The sequence below is a fragment of the Equus caballus genome, chromosome 9, assembly GCF_041296265.1.
Source record: "Equus caballus isolate H_3958 breed thoroughbred chromosome 9, TB-T2T, whole genome shotgun sequence".
NCBI classification, from domain to species: Eukaryota; Metazoa; Chordata; class Mammalia; order Perissodactyla; family Equidae; genus Equus; species Equus caballus.
In genome coordinates, this window is record NC_091692.1 from 18,276,152 (window position 1) to 18,295,497 (window position 19,346).

A 19,346-nucleotide genomic window follows, 5' to 3' on the forward strand; every position below is an offset into this window, starting at 1 on the left:
TTTCAGTCCTAACTTCAATGGATTCGTTTTGAGAATTCTCAGTATGTCAGTTATGATGCCTTGGTTTGAAGTAACAACAATAAAAAAAAAAAAAAATAGTTGCTTAAACAAAAAGAATTTGTTGGCTCACCTAACTCCAGAGTCCAGGATCATGTTTGGCTTAGACACAGTTGCATTAGGCTTCCTGGTATGGTTCTCAGCTATGCCCTCCACATATTGACCTCAACCTCAAGCTAAAAACCCCTAAACTGGCTGCACACCACACCATCCAGTTAGGGAGAAAGAGCTGCTCATGATTGTCAAAATAAAGTTACGATTGTTCTAACTTGGGTCATGAGCCCACCCCTGGGATTATAGATAGTGACTGATATAGACCAATTAAGGGCCACCCCTGGAGCTGGGAGTGGGATCAATAACACACAAAATGCATAACTACTACACTCTGAGAGGTTAAAAGATACTACAGAGACAACCAACAATGTCCTTTACTCAACGGTCCAGCCTAGGCAAAAATAGCCCCAGAAAGGAGCATCTGTGTTTTATTGTAAATGTAGTTACTTTATTAATAAAAAGCAAGATCCTTTACAAATATTTTTAGAGTATATCTTTAAATTTTAATGTATTGTCATGATCACTTCTGGCTCCAATTTATAATATTGAGCTTTTAGGAAATCAGGGTTTAATTTGCAGCCATCATTCAGAAACTAACTCATGAATTGAGGTTGCCTTTTCCTGCAAAGTATTATCTTACAGCCTTGAGCTATTCAGGAGCTGAAAAGGTCATTTTCTAAGTGAACTCTGTTTTTTGTTCAGTTTCAAATTTTTTCAGAGATAATTTCTCAAGCTCTTTGGTGATAATATACAGGAAATGTCAGTCATCATAAAAAACTTAATCCCAGTGTCCAAGTAATAAAACTAGAGCTAGAAGCAGAGGCTGGAGCAGAAATGGAGCGAGAAGTCAGTGGTTATGGAATGGGATTGGGACCAGTTAAGGGTACAGTGTGAGATCCCAGAATCAAGGGTGTTCCAAATTTTCCAGATTGTTTTAATATCTCAAGGTCCTAGTTCCATACAACTCAACATTAACATATATATATGTTGGGAATGTAGGCATTTAGTACCATTTTTAGGTTACATTGTCCAGTTATATGAGTACTTCATTCTACATTTTTTTATTTATTAAAATAAGATACCACACAAGTTGTTATTCTGAAATCAGTAGTACTGCCAAGAACAAAGAACCAACAGGAGAAGAGAAACCATTTGTGCTCCATTGTTTCTGAATTTGGAAAATAAGCTCTGAGACCAAAGATCATGTGCTCCATTTGAGGGATAAAGTGTGAAGATTATGTCACAAATTAGTATGACTAGCTGGTATTCGGGATTTTGAAAAATCGCTGCATTGCACAATAGAATAATAAACTGCCCAACAGTGCAGCCACTTGAAAATAAACACAGAAGAGCAGGAGCATAAGTAACTTTACAATGAATCGGAGAAACTGTTTGGGAGTTGGAGTGCTGCATATTGCAGAGGTTGAGTTTCCAAAAACTGTTCTGTGAGTGATGAGGTACAGATGCATAAGTCATGCATGCAGAGAAGAGTTCATTTATATTGCGAAGTCTGCACTGTGTCCACATGTAGCTGAATAAACTGAACTGAACACAGACTGTTGACTTTCCAACATTTCTTTCTATATTTCTGGATTGTTTTAACCATACTCCACAGACATATACATGGGTGAGCAATGTGGATTTTGGGGTTTTTTTTAATATAGGAAATTATACTACCAAGAATGATGGCTCTTATTTTTACTCATCCTTATGACATAAGTAAAAAGATGATTGGTTCAAGTTATGATGAGGGAATTATTTCATTCACTGTTTAATAACTGATATGTCTATGTCACTGTGTTTGCAAAATATTAATTAGAAAATTGAAAATCTAATCGTGTGTCCTCTCATTTTGGCCTATTTTCAATACAAGTTCCAACAGCAAATAAATTTACATTTTGGGGCCAAAATACTAGTTTAAGGACTTCTGGTAACTTCTGAAGTAATCAGTCTGTAAGTTTCTAAAGGTTTCTAAACCTTTTATCCAAATATTAGTAGAATACCATTCAGCTTTGTAAATATAAAGTTATGATCTACTTATTTTACAAAACTAGTAACACGAAACTCAGGTCAACTAAAACCAGATTGGCATACTTAAACTTTTGATCTCAGAAATGAGACTATTACAAAAATAAAATGAGGAACTCTGTCATTTCGGGTCAAATTTGGGGAGGAAACAGCTAAAATCATATCTTAATAACTAACACCAATGATTAATTGCTTTTTCAACATGCGGATTACCTTGGTGCCAAAAATTATGGAACAATTGCCTAACAAATTGGAGAGTCCCTGATGTCAGTACTCATATTTTCTTTGGATTATACTAAGCAATTATACTAAGCTTTCTAATGACTGAGTAAAATGGTATTGCGCCTTGGGGCACATTTTGATGAACTACAGTTGTACTTTTCATAACCTAAGAGGCATATGCATAAAGAAGTATATTGTCTAGAATAGAGCTCTGTGACCTTCATGTTAGATTTCAGAGGATTATAAATATCTATCATATAGCTATGAATGCGTTTACCATTAAAAGTCATTACTTTAAACTACATACCTTCCTGAAAAATTAGTTGGCATATGCTCATCTCCAAATAAGTGTTCAATTTAAATGATTTATTTTTGTTCCCAGAATTTGCTACTTCATATTCCATCCTCATATTCATTTTATTTATTATTTTATTATTAATGATACCAAATAAATCCTTCAAAACATGTGTTTAGCTTTAATCTTTTACTTCAACTCCTATGTAATCCATCTATCATTTCTTGCATGTGTTTCCAGAATACTGGAGGCTATTGTCTTAAGATTCCGGGCTTAAATAAAGTAACAAATTAGACTAAATAAGAAATTAATTTATGATCTTAGATATGAGGACACACCATGTTCCATGTTGAAAAATTACAACCATCTGAAATGTTCCATAGCTTCAGAGAAGTGAATTTAATATGCTCCTGATGTAAGAATGATACATGAACACCACGTTTTAGGGGAGATTATTTTTAAACTTTCTAACTAATCTTAATATTTAAGGTAAAACACTGTATCACTTGGGGTCAGCCCTGTGGTGCAAGCGGTTAAGTTCGCATGTTACGCTTTGGTGGCCCTGGGTTCACCAGCTCAGATTCCAGGGGCAGACCTACGCACTGCTTGTCAAGCCATGCTGTGGCAGGCGTCCCACATATAAAGTAGAGGAAGACGGGCACGGATGTTAGCTCAGGGCCAGTCTTCCTCAGCAAAAAGAGGAGGATTGGTGGCAGATGTTAGCTCAGGGCTAATCTTCCTCCAAAAAAACCCAAAACACTATATCACTTAAAACTAAGGAACTATGGACTATTGAAATGGTAATTCATTTAGACAGACATCAACACTATGGACTTCTAGTTATCCCAAGATGTAAAAATAATTTATTAACAAGCGTTTTACTTATTTCAGTAAAGAACTAAACTGAAACAAAAGCTATATTAAATATGAGATTTTGGAGTGGAAGTAGAAATTATATTTTCTACTACCAGATTTCTAAAAGCTTCTTTGATAATACTATATTCATCACATTAATATCATAATACAAGGACATTACATTTCAATCAAGATTTTGAATTTCAACTCATAATAAAGTAGCAACTGTTCTGTCCTTTAAGCTCTAAATTTAAGAAAGTTTTTCTTATTAATAAAAGGAAAATTTACATTCTGCCCTTTGAGTTAAAGGCTGCTATATATCAAAATCCTAAGGTCTAATGTGGTTCCTGCTTTCCTCTTATTCTATTTTCCTCCTCCTCACTATGTTCCAGCCACACTGTCCTCTGGGTCCTTATGCTCATCCAGCTCTTTCCCCTCTCCAAGCCTTCATACTGGCTGCTTCCTGGCCTGGGACACTTCCTCACAGGCTCTCACAGGCCTGGCTCATCAGGCTGCTCATTCTTTAAGTCTCAGCTCAAATTCTGTCTCCTCAGAGAGGTCTTGCATGTCTCTCTCAGCTCAAGGAAACATCTCTCTCCTCTTCCCTCTTCCTCTCCACGTCTATGCCCCAGTTACACACTGTCGTTTTATCCGATTTATTTCCTTCACTGAATATATCATAATCTGAAATTATCTTGGTCATTGATTTATTTACTTTTTTCACTGTCTGTCTCACCTTACTATAATGTAAGCTCCATGGGGTGGGGACTTAATCTAACTTTTGCATTCTCAGCACCTTAAACAATGGCATATGGTAGATAGGCACTTGGTAAAAATTTGTTCAGTGAAGAAATAAATGCAATGGAAATTTCAATTTGCTTTTAAGAAACATTAACAATATGTGTTCTTATTTCCTTTTTTTGTTTTTGAGGAAGATTAGCCTTGAGCTAACATCGGCTGCCAATCTTCCTCTTTGTGCTGAGGAAAATTGGCCCTGAGCTAACATCCATGCCCATCTTCCTCTGCTTTATATGTGGGACACCTGCCACACAACATGGCTTGAGGAGCAGTGCCTCTGTCTGCTCCTGGGATGTGAACCAACGAACCCCAGGCTGCCTAAGCGGACCACACGAATTTAACTGCTGCACCACTGGGCCAGCCCCAACAATATGTGTTTTTAGAACGAGAAAATTAAATGTGTTCATGCCTTTTTATGGGAAACTGACATTTTGCACCATAAGATTATTATAAAATGAACATCTTTCCCCAAACTTTTTTTTTTTTTTTAAGATTTGCACCTGAGCTAACAACTGTTGCCAATCTGTTTTTTTGCTTTTTCTCCCCAAACCCCCCCAATACATAGTTGTATATTTTGGTTGTGGGTCCTTCTAGTTGTGGCATGTGGGACGCCACCTCAGCATGGCCTGATGAGTGGTGCCATGTCCATGCCCAGGATCCAAACCAGTGAAACCCTGGGCCAGCGAAGCGGAGCGCACAAACTTAACCATTCAGCCACGGGGCCAGCCCCTCCCAAACTTCTTAATAGATTTAAAACTAGAGTGAAAAAAGTTTTTTTTTTAACTTTTCAATCAAGGGTCACTATTGCAGAAATAAGCAAAAGGCCACACACTAGTAAAAAAGCACCAGCCATTTTAAAAAATAAGTGGAAGGGAATGAAACTCTTTTCAAACAAGCTGACTGAAAAACGCAGAAAGAAGCCAAAAAAATAAAGCAATTAAATACAGATATACAAGATGTTTTCATTGATTTTAGCAAATTATTTTGTAAGACACAAGAATAGAGTATAGTACATTGCTGAGTTTTTCTCTTAGCCTCAATCCATCACCAACTAATTAAACTTTTGCTGAACTCATTATTGGCTGATAAACTTAAGCAAAGTCTTGGATCCCTATGAGAATACAGAGGTCCACCCCTGGTTTGAAAGACAATTTATTTTTTAATTCCTAAAACGTAAGCAATGAACTGTTCCTGAAACCTAATCTAAACTTTTTCTAAAATTATACGTCCCTTTCTTGCAAATGCTTCCTGAAAGACTCAAACTAAAGTATTAGACTCTATTGACAATAGATGTTTCAGAAATAAAGATAAAACATTACTTAAATTAGAACATCAGTGGCAATGTTGACAAAAACACTTTTCAGAAAACATTTTCACTATAAGATATATTAACTGTATAATATAAATGTGACTTTAAGGTAATGAAACCGATTTTCAGCTTAGATAGTTTAATCTACAGCCACATCTCACACACGTTATTTTTACAGTCATGTGTCACTTAACAACGGGGATGTGTTCTGTGAAATGCATCATTAGGCAATTTCGTCATTGTGCAAACATCACAGAGTATACTTAGCCAAATCTAGATGGTATAGCCTACTACATACCTAGGCTATATGGTACTAATCTTATGGGACCACTGCCATATATGCAGTCTGTCATTGACCAAAATGTTGTTATACAGCACATGACTATATTACAATTTGACCCTCTGATGAGAGTGGAAGTGAACCATTTTAGAAAAGAGTTTTTTGTATAATAAACATAATGGAACTTTAAACATACAACTTGAGAACGTCTCTGTATATTAAAATTACTAGAACTTTTAAACAATAATAGAACTTGATAAAGTCCTTTCACATCCATTCTTAGGTAGTGATTGGAGCAGTGAAGAGACAGCTGGATTTGAAAGCAGTTTCTGAGCTTATATGAACTTGACTTGGTGACTGAAGGTGGGGGTACTAGAATGTGAGAGAGTACTGAAGATGGTTCTCAAGCTCTACTTTGTGTAGCAAGGTGGACCACGGGCAAGAGAGGAACTGGAGGAGGCAGATCAGATTTGTGCAGGATGGAAATGAGTTCAATTTTTGACAGGTTCAGTTTTCATTGCCTCTAGGATATTCATATCTAGATGGAATGAATGTCTAGCAGGCAGCTGGATGCATAGGTCTGGAACTCAGGCGAAATACCTTGGATTGTCTTGTATAGAACCTATGTGGTAATCATTTACATTTATAGAATAGAACACATTACATAATAGATGACATAAATCAGTTACTAAGTTAAAAAATTACTTATTATTGGTACCCATACTGTGTATGTCATAGCCTTAAAAGGCCATGAAGCTCTCAATAAATGATGATCCCCAGGTTACAGAAATCAAGAGTAATACTTTGAATGGAAACTGCCTCATCTATAAACAAAAGGGCTTCCTTTGTATTGATTCTACAATTTGCAGCTTCTATAAATGGATACTTGTTAAGAAATCTTTTGTTCCTGCTAAGCTACAACCTCCTGTACTCACTTTCATTTCCCTCCTCTGAGCTTCCAGTTAGAATGTCCTATGAAAATGGGAATCATGTCCTAAATCTCTAAGTAAACATTCCCTCTTTAATGCAATTTTCCATTGCTCCCTGTATTAGTTATCTATTGCTGCATAACAAACTACCCTAAAACTTAGTGGCTTAAAACAACATACATTTATTATTTCACAGATTTCATGGGTCAGGAATTTGGGTCCTCTGCTTTGGGGTTTCTCACAAGGCTGCAATCAAGGTGTTGGCCAGGGATAAGGTCTCCTCTGAAAGCTCAACTGGGGAAGGATCGCCTTCCAAGTTTAAACAGTAGCTGTTGGCATTTAGTCTCTCATTGGACTGAGGGTCTCCACTCCTCACTAGCTGTTGGCTAGAGGCCATCCTCAGTTCCTTGCCATGTGGGGCTCTCCTAAATGACAGCTTATTCTATCAAACAGTACAAGCCAAAAGTGCAATAGAGTCTGCTAGCAAGATAGAAGTCATAATCTTCTGTAATCTTATTGTAGAAATGACATCTCATCAACTTTGGCTTATTCTATTGGTTAGAAGAAGTCACTATGTCTATGTCACACTCAATGGGAGGGGATCACACAAGGGCATGAATACCAGGAGCTGAGATCATTTAGACCATCTTAGAAGTCTGCCTACCATACTCACTAACACTTACCAACCTACAGTGTCAAGACAAAAACAGGAGTTAACTCCAATAAATGCTAATTTTTCTGTATGGAGTTATGTGATGATAGACAAGTCTGGGCCCTTTAATTTGCTGGTTTCTCAATAGCAGTAACTAATCATTAAAGTGGTTGCTGGGTAGTATTACTCTGGAAAGTCAGGAAACATATACTGACTGACAAAGATACATAGAACAATACACAAAATAAAAAGTGTGTTTCTGTCTAAAGTTACTTGGAAATTCTAGTTGAGACTTTTTAAAATGTGCTTTTTCGCATATTCTTCCAAAAGTACCTTTTAAAATTATTCTCAAGACCTCACAATTTTTTTTTCACAAATACAAATTTCTCAGTATCTATCAAAGTGTAAATTTTAGAGTATTTTACACTGAACTTACAAATATGGCAGTGAAGACAAGTCTTCCTTGTAGTCTGCCAAACTTCTGGCACACTAGAAAATACACAGATGATTGTTTAATACTATGTGCCACTACACAAGAATTATATTTCACATCTTAATGAGAAAATACTATCTCTTAAACTTGTTGCATTAAAAAAACTAATTAATAATTTGACCATTTTAAACAATTTTAAGGACCAACAGTCACAAAGAGATTTTCAATTCTATGAAAAGTAGAATCCAAAATGAATTTTCAGAATATAATTTTATCATTTTTTTAAACCTATTACTACAAAAAAGGAGAACTAAACAGCATAATCCCACCACCAAAAAATAATCACTATTAAATATTTCGGGATATAGATTTAGATGAGAACACACTCCTTTTTATAATGATATATGAAATTGTTATAAAATAAAAGTTAACAGAGCAACTGGTTTTCAATGAGTCTTGCTAAATATGTTTCTAGCAAAGTAACCTTAGAAGCCAGTTAAGTGACTACTACAAAGAGAAATGGGACAGCCCTGCATACACTGCTTAAGCTATTGCTCCCAAATGAATGACCTATAAAACAGATAAGGGCATCTGATTTGTGCCATAGTGTTTTTACCATATTATTTTGACCATTGTTTTACTTCTTTGTATCCTTCTGTAGCTTTTTATTCTGTTAGTTTCCCCTCAAATTCTTTCCCAGTGTCTGAATCTAAATTACTAGTTTCTGAATCACTGAATTATTATTTGTTCTTCTCACAACAAATCTCACCTCTGATGACTCTTTCTCTGACATCTTAACGAGCTTTGCTTCCTCTTCCATCCAAATTAGTTGGCTATTGACATGCTATTTCTCTTTTCCCCACTTTCTCCCTCACTACCATTTATGGCCTCATGGTTTCAATGATTAGTTCTATCCTGGAAACTATTAAGCCTATCTCACCTCACACTTAACATCTGTAAACCAAACTCATCTACTTCCCCTCAAATTACTTGCCACCTCTCCTCTTTCTCCACTATTGTTCCTTTATCCTAGCTAACACCTGGGAATTATCTTCAACATCTCCCTCCCTTTATCTATTCAATCTCACTCTATTAAATCATGCTTCAAGATGCCTCCTAAATTTGTTCATTCCTTGTCACTTTCTTTGCCTTCACCCTTATCCAGGTCAAGACTGCCTCAAGAACAGACTTTAGCAACTATGTCCTGAATGGAGATAAGAGTTCATCTGTCCCCATCCCCTTGTCCTTGTTTCTAGGCTACTTTTACTGTAACAGTCAGTGAGATATAAGGAAAGGGGACCTGAGCTTGAGGTCAGGAGCCCAAGGGTAAATTCCCTCTCTGCCTACCTCACATGAGACCTTAAGCATATTTCTTCCTCTCTCTCAGCCTGGGAATTTTCTTATCTGCAAAATGGCAAGTTAAACTGTCCACAAGGGCTCTAAGCTGTCTTGTAACTCTAACAAACTTCTGCTCTGATGCTTCCTTGCTCAAGGAATAGCAATAGCAACTTTTCCAGCATAACCTCTCTCCCCCAAGATCACAGCTGTTACTATTTTCCAGCTTCCACTGTCCCTTACATCCAGATTGCTCACTTTACCATATCCCTAATGAGCCCCAGTCCACTTTCCACTGTAAATGTCAATTCCTTTGTTTCATTATTCTTCTCCTTCATTTACAAATTATTCATTTTACAAACACTTATGAGGTGCCTGCTAACATACAAGGCACTTTGCTAGGTCCTGGGAATAGCCAGGTAAAAGACACAATCCTTGTCCTCAAAGAATTTACCGTCTTACTGAAGATATGGGTAAGTAAAAAACATATAATAGTGTGGTAAGTGCTATGCTAAAGAACTTAATATATCCCAGTTTGGGGGGGCAGAAGGGAGCATCACTTAACAAAGCTGAGTATGTAGGAAGTCTTCAGAAAGGATGGGGTAATTCCAAACTGACTCCTTGAATCTTAAAAGGGAAAAAAAGAATTAAGGAGGAAAGAAAGGCTGTCTTATCGCTACCTTGAGGAGCGGAGAGGGGAAATTTTTTTAAAACAGGGCATTTTGCGCCAAATGCTACATTGGAATCCTGGAGTATAGAGGGCAGGAGGCAAGTAGTGAGGGTGTTCACAATGAATGGACCGGGATATCACTGTACGGAATTTGGATTTTATCAGAGGAAAGGGTGGGGTATGGCCTGTACTTTGATTCAGACAATTCGTTTCCCGGTCTTTACTGGGGAGAGGTGGTTATTGGGCCCTGAAAAATTCAAATGCTAATGACAAGCATAATCCAGTAGGGGGAAATGGTGGCCTGCCAAAAATTATTCTGGCTACTGGTTGGTCCACGAAAACGCTGTGACCGATGCCTTAGGGCCTCATCACACTAACCGGACACCACCCGCACCCTGCCTAGGGTGCACCCTCAACCGCTGGCCGCAGCGTCACAGAGAACCCGACCCGCGAGGCAACAGGGGAAAGCGCTTCGGTAGATCTCGCGGGATTTCCCTTGAGCTGCGGCCTGCACAGAAGTGCCTGGTCGCCCGGCAACCGCACCCAGGCTGTTGAGGAACCTGGCGCCGGCGAAATTAACCAAGCCAGAGTTACCGACCCAGCTCATCCCGCAACCGGTGAGGTGCCTTCAGGGAAGAAACATGGGAGCCGGGGAAACCCTAGAGCCATGTTTCTCAAACTTGCCTGCCCGTAAGACTTCCCCGGGACGCTTGTTAAAATGCAGATCCCTAAGCCTTATCTCTAGACGTCTACAATTTCCAGAAAGACAGTCTGGAAGTCTATTATAAACAAATGGCTAGAATCAGGCAAGGTTGGGGAACATCTGCCGTAAAGGAGAGAGACACAGGTGGAGGGGAGGCTGCGGAGCAGAGGGAGCGGGATCTGTGGGCGTGGGTCTGAGTTTGAAAGGGGGAAAGCCTGAGAGCAGGAGCCGAAGATTTAGAGAGTCTGGAAGCCACTGAGCCTGGGGCTAGCTAAGGAAAATACACGAACTGAATCGGAGACGTCCACCGCATCTAGTCTGTAGGAGCCCCAAGAGATGACAGCCAAGGGGTCCGCTACAATGGATTCCCAGAGCGCCTGTAAGGCAGCTGGAAACTCTCCCACTGGCGATCTGAAGAGAGAGAGCTATCCTAGCAAGTGGAGCCTCGCGATAACAAAAGAGATAGCTAGTAAGGAAAAATTATGAAAAAGCAGTTTCTCAAACTTTAGAAAATAATGAATCTCTTTTAGAAGAAAATCAAGGACACCCCACGTGTCTCCTTAATTACGTTGACATTATTTTTATTATACTGTTCTAAAATGTATCCAAATCCAAACTAGGTTTAAACTCCAAAAGCTTATAATTTCTCTAAAATAAACTACAATACTAATGAAGTTTAAATTAAAATTATATTAACAAGATGAAGGGTGGTGTTTTGATGAAACTGAATCCTCTCTTGATTTGACTGCTACAATGCAAGGTCTTTTCAGTTAACAGTCCCTATTATTCTGTTATGGCTTAATTCAATTCTCTCTCTTTCCATATTCAAGTCTTGGAAAGTTGTCCTACAGCTTGCTGATGAGGTTCATCAGCCTTCCCTTGGTTTAATAAATACTTTACTTATATATTACCTTTGCCTCTTTCCTTTTCTAATTATCTGAGAGAATTAAGCTTATTTCTATATAAACACCAATTTGTACACTGGAACCTGGAAACAAAATCCATTTATAGCACGGTCACTGATGAGAATTCAGATGATCCAAAATTTCTCTGTTTTAGCCCAGGTTAGAAAGCAGAACCTGAAGCAAAAAACTCATGTGATAATACTTTTTGGGGGTTGTTATTGCAGGGAAGCAGGAGAGAGAGGAAAAAAGGAATGAGACAGAGATGGAAGGAGAGCAAATATAAGAGAGTATGTAACCCAGAAGACCACAGCATGTTTTCAGAGAGACCTTTTGAAATGGCTGTGTCTCCTAAAAGTCCATGGGGGAAAGAAGGGAGAATAAATCATTAGTGCTTCCTGTCTCCCACTGGTCATGTCCTTCTTAGTACAGGGTTGCTCCAAATGGCCACCTGTAGCGCACGTCTCCTGCCTCAGCTGTAAGAAACCCTTGGGTGTATAATCTCTTTAAGATGTACATTTTCACCACAGTTATCAGTGTAAAAAAGATATTTGAAATTTTCAGAAAAAGTTCTAAAATTTTAATTTTTTTTTTTTTGAGGAAGATTAGCCCTGAGCTAACTGCTGCCAATCCTCCTCTTTTTGCTGAGGAAGACGGGCCCTGAGCTAACATCTATGCCCATCTTCCTCAGCTTTATATGTGGGACACCTGCCACAGCATGGCTTGCCAAGCAGTGCCATGTCCGCACCAGGGATCCAAACCAGCAAACTCCAGGCCACGGAAGCAGAATATGCACACTTCACCGCTGCGCCAATGGGCCAACCCTAAAATTTTAAAATAAGGGCCAAAAAAATAATATTTTAAAAATATTTTGAATATTTTAACTATTTTTTAATACTGCATTTCCACTTATGAGCTATGGAGAATGTAATTCCTAAAAGAATGGTACTTGCAGTATCAACAAAAATATATGATCCCTAAGAGTGACTCTAGAAAAACTTATGCATGGCCTTAATTAGAAGAAAATTATAAAGCTGTTGAAAGTCATTAAAGAAGCACTCCCAATATGGACAGACATAGCATAGTGATGTAAGAGAAGACTCAATATTAGATGTTAGTGCTTCACAAACTGTTTATAAATTCAATGCAATTTCTAACAAAATCCTGACAGGATTTTTTCATGGAACATGACAAGTTGATTTTAAAATGTATACGAAAGACTTAAGGAGAAGCGGATTCTGGGAATATGGGCAGAGTAGGAAGCACCTGTCTCCCCACCGAGACATTAACTGCACTGGCAGACTCTGTCTGGTATAACTGTTTTAGAATGCTGGAGTCTACTGAAGGCTCACAACTCCAGGGGAAGCCTTAAAAAGTACCCTGCCCATTAATTTTGGTCAATTTCAGCTCTTACCTCTACAGCAGCTACCCATCCCCTACACCCAATCCCATGGCAGGAAGCTGTGCAGGGGTTTCTGGAGCACCTTACATACAGCTTGCAAGAGCAAATGTAGACAAAAAGCAAATATCCAAGATCTGTCCTCTGATCACAGAGATGCAGACAAAGAAGTTGCACCTCTCCCCATTGTTACAAGCCACTCCCCCTCCAGCTGAAGTGACTTCCAGGAGATTGAAAGGGCTAGTGTCCTTTTTTCCCCATCTCTGTTCATTTTTCTCTTTTTCCCCTTTTGGAAATCAGGCTTTAAAGACTGAGACATTAAAAAGTAACTGCATATAAAGGGAAAGTTAGAAAGTGACTCTGCATGCCCAAAGAAAAGCTCAGGCTCATAAATGACCTGAGAAGACCTCCAGTTTACATCTCAGGCTGATCCTTAGCACAGAGACAGCCTACATCAATCAAAAGAAGCAAAAACAAAACAAAAAACAGATAACTCTGGGGAAAGAGGAAATGTGATTTTCAGTTACCACATTATCAGTCAAATGTCCAGTTTTCAACAACAACAAAAAAATTAAGACATACAAAAAATGGGAAGGAAAGTATGACATATTCATAGGAAAAAAATAAATGAACAGAAATTGTCCTTGAAAAAGACCTGATGGGGGCCAGCCCCGTGGCCGAGTGGTTAAGTTTGTGTGCTGCACTGCGGCAGCCCAGTGTTTCGTCAGTTCAAATCCTGGGCACAGACATGGCACCACTCACCAAGCCATGCTGAGGCAGCATCCTGCATGCCACAACTAGAAGGACCCACAACTAAGAAAATACAACTATGTACCAGGGGGCTTTGGGGAGAAAAAGGAAAAAAAAAAAATAAAATCTTTAAAAAGAAAGAAAGAAAGAAAGAAAAAGACCTGATGCCAGATACAAGTAGACAAAGAGACTTTAAAACAACTGTTGTAAAGATGTTCAAAAAACTGAAAAAAGACATGGAGAAAGTTAAGAAAACAATGTATGAACAAAACGGAAAAATCAATAAAGAAATGGAAAAGCTAAAAAGAAATTCTAGAGCTGAAAAGTACAATAACTGAAATGAAAAATTCACTAGAGGGATTCAAAGACAGATTATAACAAGCAGAAGAATGAATCAGTGAACTTGAAGATAGGACAATGGAAATTATTGAGTCTAGACACAGACAGAAAAAAGATTGAAGAAAAGTGAACAGAGCCTAAGGGACCTGTGGGATATCATCAAGAAGGTCAACATATACATTGTGGGCGTTGCAGGAGGAGGACAGAGAAAGAGAGAATGGGACAGAGAAAATATTTGAAGAGATAATGGCTGAAAATTTCCCTACCTTGATGAAAGACTTGAATATAAACATGCAAGAAGGTCATCAAACTCTAAGATGTACCCAAAGAGATCACATTGAGACACATTATAATCAAACTTTCAAAGCACAAAGAATCTTGAAAGCAGTGAGAAATGACTCATCACATAAAAGGAATTCTTAATAAGATTATCAGCACATTACTCATCAGAAACTTCAAGGTCAGAAAACAGTGGGCCAATATATTTGAAGTGCTAAGAGAAGAAATGTGCCAATGAAGAATCCTAAATCCTGAAAAACTGTCCTTCAGAAGTGAAGGAGAAATTAAGACATTCCCAGATAGACAAAAGCTGAGGGAGTTTATTACCTCTAGACCTGCCCTGCAAGAAATGCTCAAGGGAGCCCAGCAGGGTAAATGAAAGGACATTGGACAGTGACTTGAAGCCATACAAAGAAATAAAGATCTCAATAAAGGTAAATACATGGGCAATTACAAAAGCTAGTTTTGTTGTAACAATGGTTAGTAATTCCACTTTTTATTTTTCTACATGACTTATGAGACTAATACATTTTAAAAACAATAATGAGTCTAAAATCTAGTATTATTGTAACTTTGGTTTGTAACTCCACATTTTAAAGATTTTATTGTGGCCATTTTACATAATGTAGCCTGGGTAATTATATGCCAAAATGTGAGAACACAAATTTACCTTCTGCTGAATTCATTTTTTCCTCCTAAGCATTGATTTCATGTCCAGAATACTACACAAATTGAGATGTTTGGTTGGTGAAATTCCAGGTACACTGGAATAATAATGATCAATTTTAAACTGTATTTTTGGTTACATTTTTTATAAGAGAATATAAAGCACAATTGGGGAAACTGGTATATTTATCACTTAACTACACTTCCAGGATGATTGAAAAAAAATGAGTTACCTCAAATTTATGGGCCACATACGGATATCTTACACAAAGCAATATTTTATCCATAACATGTTCCCCTTATTTAACAGCTCTAACATATTCCAGGTGAAATGGTGAATAGTGTTCAGCTTATCAGGGAAGAAAACAGTAGTAGAATGCTGATATCAAACATTATCGACCTATGTACCAGGCACGGTGCAGAACACTCTATACACAATTATCTCACGTAATCCTCACAATATCCCTTGGAAGCAGGTACTATTATTATCCTAATTTTAGAAGAAACTGAGGTAACGTGCCCAAGATTGCCTAACCAGTGAGCAGTGGAGCCAAAATTTGAACTCAGGCAGTCTGGATTGAGAAACACTGCGTTATGCTGCCTCTTTATAGATTGCAGTTATAGTAACATAAAATTTCAAGGCCAGCTCCATTTTTAAGTATTTTGCACCACTTTCCTATGTATACACTCGAGGTTTTCATACCATGTGTTCTGATTTGCGGTTTTAGTAAATATGATCACTACGGATACTAAGGAAAAAAGAGCCAGGAGACCTGATCTCATTCTCAACTGCCATTAGCTTGAGTAGTTTGAGACAAATCTCCGGGCCTTAGTTTCTTCACGTGAGAACACTAGATGATGTTCCTTGAGGTTTTTTCGACTCCAAGAGAGAAAAATACTCCTTTAAAAGATGCCCACAATAACAACTCAATATTAGGGAGAGAAAAAGATTTAAAAGTAAAAGTGAATGAGCATTTGTGTATTTAATTTTGGTGTTTTAAATCTTTTTATAAAAAGAAGTGTCTATAAACTTAGAAAATACCTAAATGCTCCTGAAAATGTCTATGAACTACCTTATCAAATAGTTTTATGTAAGAAAATTAAAGTAAATCAAAATAAATTTCCCTAAATTGTTATGTACATAACATTCCTTTTTTTTCTTTAATTTTTAGAAAGTTGGGCATAAAACAATCCCTAAACCTGCTTCTTGGTATGGTATCAGAACAGAGCTATTGCTGAGAGTCTCATTTACAGAGAAATCATGGTTCGACTGACCTTGGATCTGATTGCCAAAAGCAACAATTTTAAACCCCGAAAAGAAACTACTTCACAATACCTGAAGAAAATAACTCATATAAATTTTTCAGACAAAAACATAGATGCAATTGTAAGAACTCTGAAATTATTTCTTATTTTTATATAGTTAAGAATGTGAAGTTTAGAAATGAGTGTCAGGGCATACCTTCTTACTAACTATATTTTGATTAGTCAGCTTTATATTGTGTTTTCATTTTAATGTCCTGCTTGTGTTGATAAACTTATTAAAAGGAAGTCTCTATAAAATATACATTGTGATTGTTGCACATATGTGTTAAATATGTATGTTCCCCTAAAATACTCTATAGGTAGCAAACTAGATTTGAAAACATATATTGTAAAATAATTTCAAAAGCTAATTACTTATGTATAATTCCAGAACCTGGGAATATGAAGTTTTTAACATGTCAAAATATTAACAATTAACTATGAGAGTACCATATTTCAAAACTTTAGCAGTGAAATCTTTTTTGCACATAATTTAACTGGTTATATAAGTGTAGGTTATACTCTGTCAATTATATCAGACAAGATTATGTTTGTGGATATACTCTGAAACTCTTTTCTCTGTGCTAAGCTAATTTTTGGCTCTAATTTGGGAAACTTTAAAAGCAGCAATAACCCATTTAAGCCATCTGTATTAGTATCCATTGTCTACAATAAAATGCTAAAGACTAAGATGAGAGAAATTTTCTTGGAAACAAATAAGCTCCATGAGGGCAGGGATCATGTCTATTTTGTTTGCATCATTCTAAATCCCCCATCCAATACTGTGCCTGACTCATATTAAGTGCTTAATAAATATTTATTGAATGAATGAATGAAAAAACACCAAAGCCCCAGGCAAAATTGTCAGTTAAGACAATCAGGTTTTTTTTGCAGAGACCCTACCTAGCTCTCATTCTATACCCCTTTCAGTTTCCTGGTGATCCTTCTCCCCATGAGTCCAACTGCCGGAACCTCCTGTTTCTACTTTGTTGCCCCAAGCTCTCTACCTCATCATACCACATACAGACTGCTTTGTCCAGAGAGCCTCCATTTAACGTTGTTTTGTCCCCTCACAATCAGTGCTCCTTCAGTGTGGATGACTTTTGTTAGGAGGAAAGCAAACTGGTTAAAGTAATTCATACTAAGATAAGAATAACTTGTAAACTTGAAGTCCCCAAAATGTGGTTGTTTTTTAAAATATCTTGTTTACTTAATGAAGGTCAAGATATTTTTGAGCAGAACTTCACTCTTTTACCTATACTTACTCTAGGCCCACTCTACCACTACACAGGAAATGACAGCTTTTTAAAAATACCTTTAATTATTTTATCTCAAAAGTAATTGATGTTCATTTGTATAAAACACACACACAAAAAAAGAAATTGACTTGTAATCCTACCATGCAGAGAAAACCGCTATTAACATTTCGGTGATATCCTACCAGTCTTTTTTCTAGGCATGTATTCATATAATTTTACAATAGTGGGTCATATTGAATGTACTGTTTTCATTTTATTATGAGACCTACAAGATATTACTAAAGAAACTAAAGGATGTTTATAGGTATATGGTATTCCCTTCAATAGCATAATCATAGTTTCTTTATTAATCCACTGTTCTTGAAAACCTAGATGACTTCCAATTTTCAGTACTATTCTACAGAAACAGTAAGCCCTGATTTATAATATTGGAACAATAATTTCTTAAATGCTTTGACTTTCAAAGGAGCCTAATTGCTTCCAAGGAAAATTGCTTGCACTGGGAAAATCGTCCTTAACAAATACAATTTTATTGATATAGTTACAGAATACTAAAACCTAGAACTAATTTTTTAATCATTCCAGTCTTGTTTTAACTGTGCTAAGAACAGAAAAATACTGTTCTTTTATATTAACCTTAGGGAAATTTGCAGAATGATTAAGTGAAAAACTTTCTTAAAACAAACTTCTAAGTTCTCAGGAGAAATTAAATATGACCTGTTTTTGCTTTCTTTTTAGGAAGACCTCTCTCTTTGCAAAAATCTCAGTGTTTTATATTTGTATGATAATCGTATTAGTCAAATCACTAACTTGAATTATGCCACAAATCTGACTCACCTGTACCTACAAAACAACTGTATTTCATGTATAGAGAACCTCAGGTCATTAAGGAAACTGGAAAAACTGTAAGTGCTTTTATTTTTAAGTAATATAATTGTTTGTCATCATTACAGTAATATTTTTGCATGCACATATTTTTCCATTATCTGCCGTTTTGTGGAACAACCCTCAATTTTTATTCTCTTTTCTCTAAATTGTTATTCTCTTTTCTCTAAATTGTTCTCAATTCTCTAAATTGTTTCAAATGTAATACCTAACAATTTGATTTTATTAAGCCTGATATACTTTTCTTTTGCAGGAAGATGAGTTGTCTTAAGGGCTTACAGGGATACCTAAAATATCTTTTTGTAGGCTCAACTGATGAAAGAAGTTTCCATGGAACCCAAATGAGTTCTGTGCCTTTCAGAATCACACATCTCAAAAGAGCAAGGTCATAGAATTGATAATGTTGATGTAGATTTGATTGTAAAAAGACATTTACTGAGGCCAGCTGCCTGGTGGTACAGCGGTTTAAGTTCGCATGCTCCACTTCAACAGTCCCAGGTTTGCTGGTTCGAATCCCAGGTGTGGACCTACCCACCGCTTGTCAGGCCATGCTGTGGCATGTGTCCCACATAAAGTAGAGGAAGATGGGCACAGATGTTAGCTCAGGGCTGGTCTTCCTCAGCAAAAAGAGGAGGATTGGTGGCAGATGTTAGGTCAGGGCTAATCTCCCTCAAAAAGAAAGAAAGAAAGAAAGAAATCCTCTCAAAAAATAAAATAAAATTATGTTTCATATTTTGCAGGTATCTGGGAGGCAATTACATTGCTGTCATAGAAGGTTTAGAAGGATTAGAAGGACTGAGAGAGCTTCATGTTGAGAGTCAGAGGCTTCCCCTTGGAGAAAAGCTTCTATTTGATCCAAGAACTCTTCATTCTCTGGCAGTAAGGCCACATTTGAGTATTCTAACAAATATAGTGATTAACAGTTATAATGGAACAGGAAAG

At 37.1% G+C, this 19,346-nt stretch overlaps 1 protein-coding gene and 1 long non-coding RNA gene across 12 annotated transcripts in view; one reads left to right on the plus strand and one right to left on the minus strand.

Annotated features, from left to right (window-relative positions):
• Nucleotides 1-19,346, minus strand: part of LOC111774931 (uncharacterized) — a 65,096-nt gene that overhangs the window by 9,428 nt on the left and 36,322 nt on the right. The window lies entirely within an intron of this gene.
• PPP1R42 (protein phosphatase 1 regulatory subunit 42) overlaps nt 10,251-19,346 on the plus strand; it is a 44,250-nt gene continuing 35,154 nt past the window's right edge. For 4 of the 11 annotated variants that reach the window (XR_011421558.1, XM_014727983.3, XM_070222181.1 and 1 more), the window contains exons 1-4: nt 10,251-10,534; nt 16,128-16,342; nt 18,258-18,424; nt 19,145-19,283. Coding sequence is in view for 10 of the 11 variants with exons in the window: in XM_014727983.3 (XP_014583469.1) it covers nt 16,217-16,342; nt 18,258-18,424; nt 19,145-19,283 (432 nt within the window). In the remaining variant the exon portion in view is untranslated. Of the gene's footprint in view, nt 10,535-12,126; nt 14,724-16,127; nt 16,343-18,257; nt 18,425-19,144; nt 19,284-19,346 lie in introns of all 11 variants that reach the window. The other 7 variants (XM_070222179.1, XM_070222182.1, XM_014727984.3 and 4 more) reach the window with 4 other exon arrangements.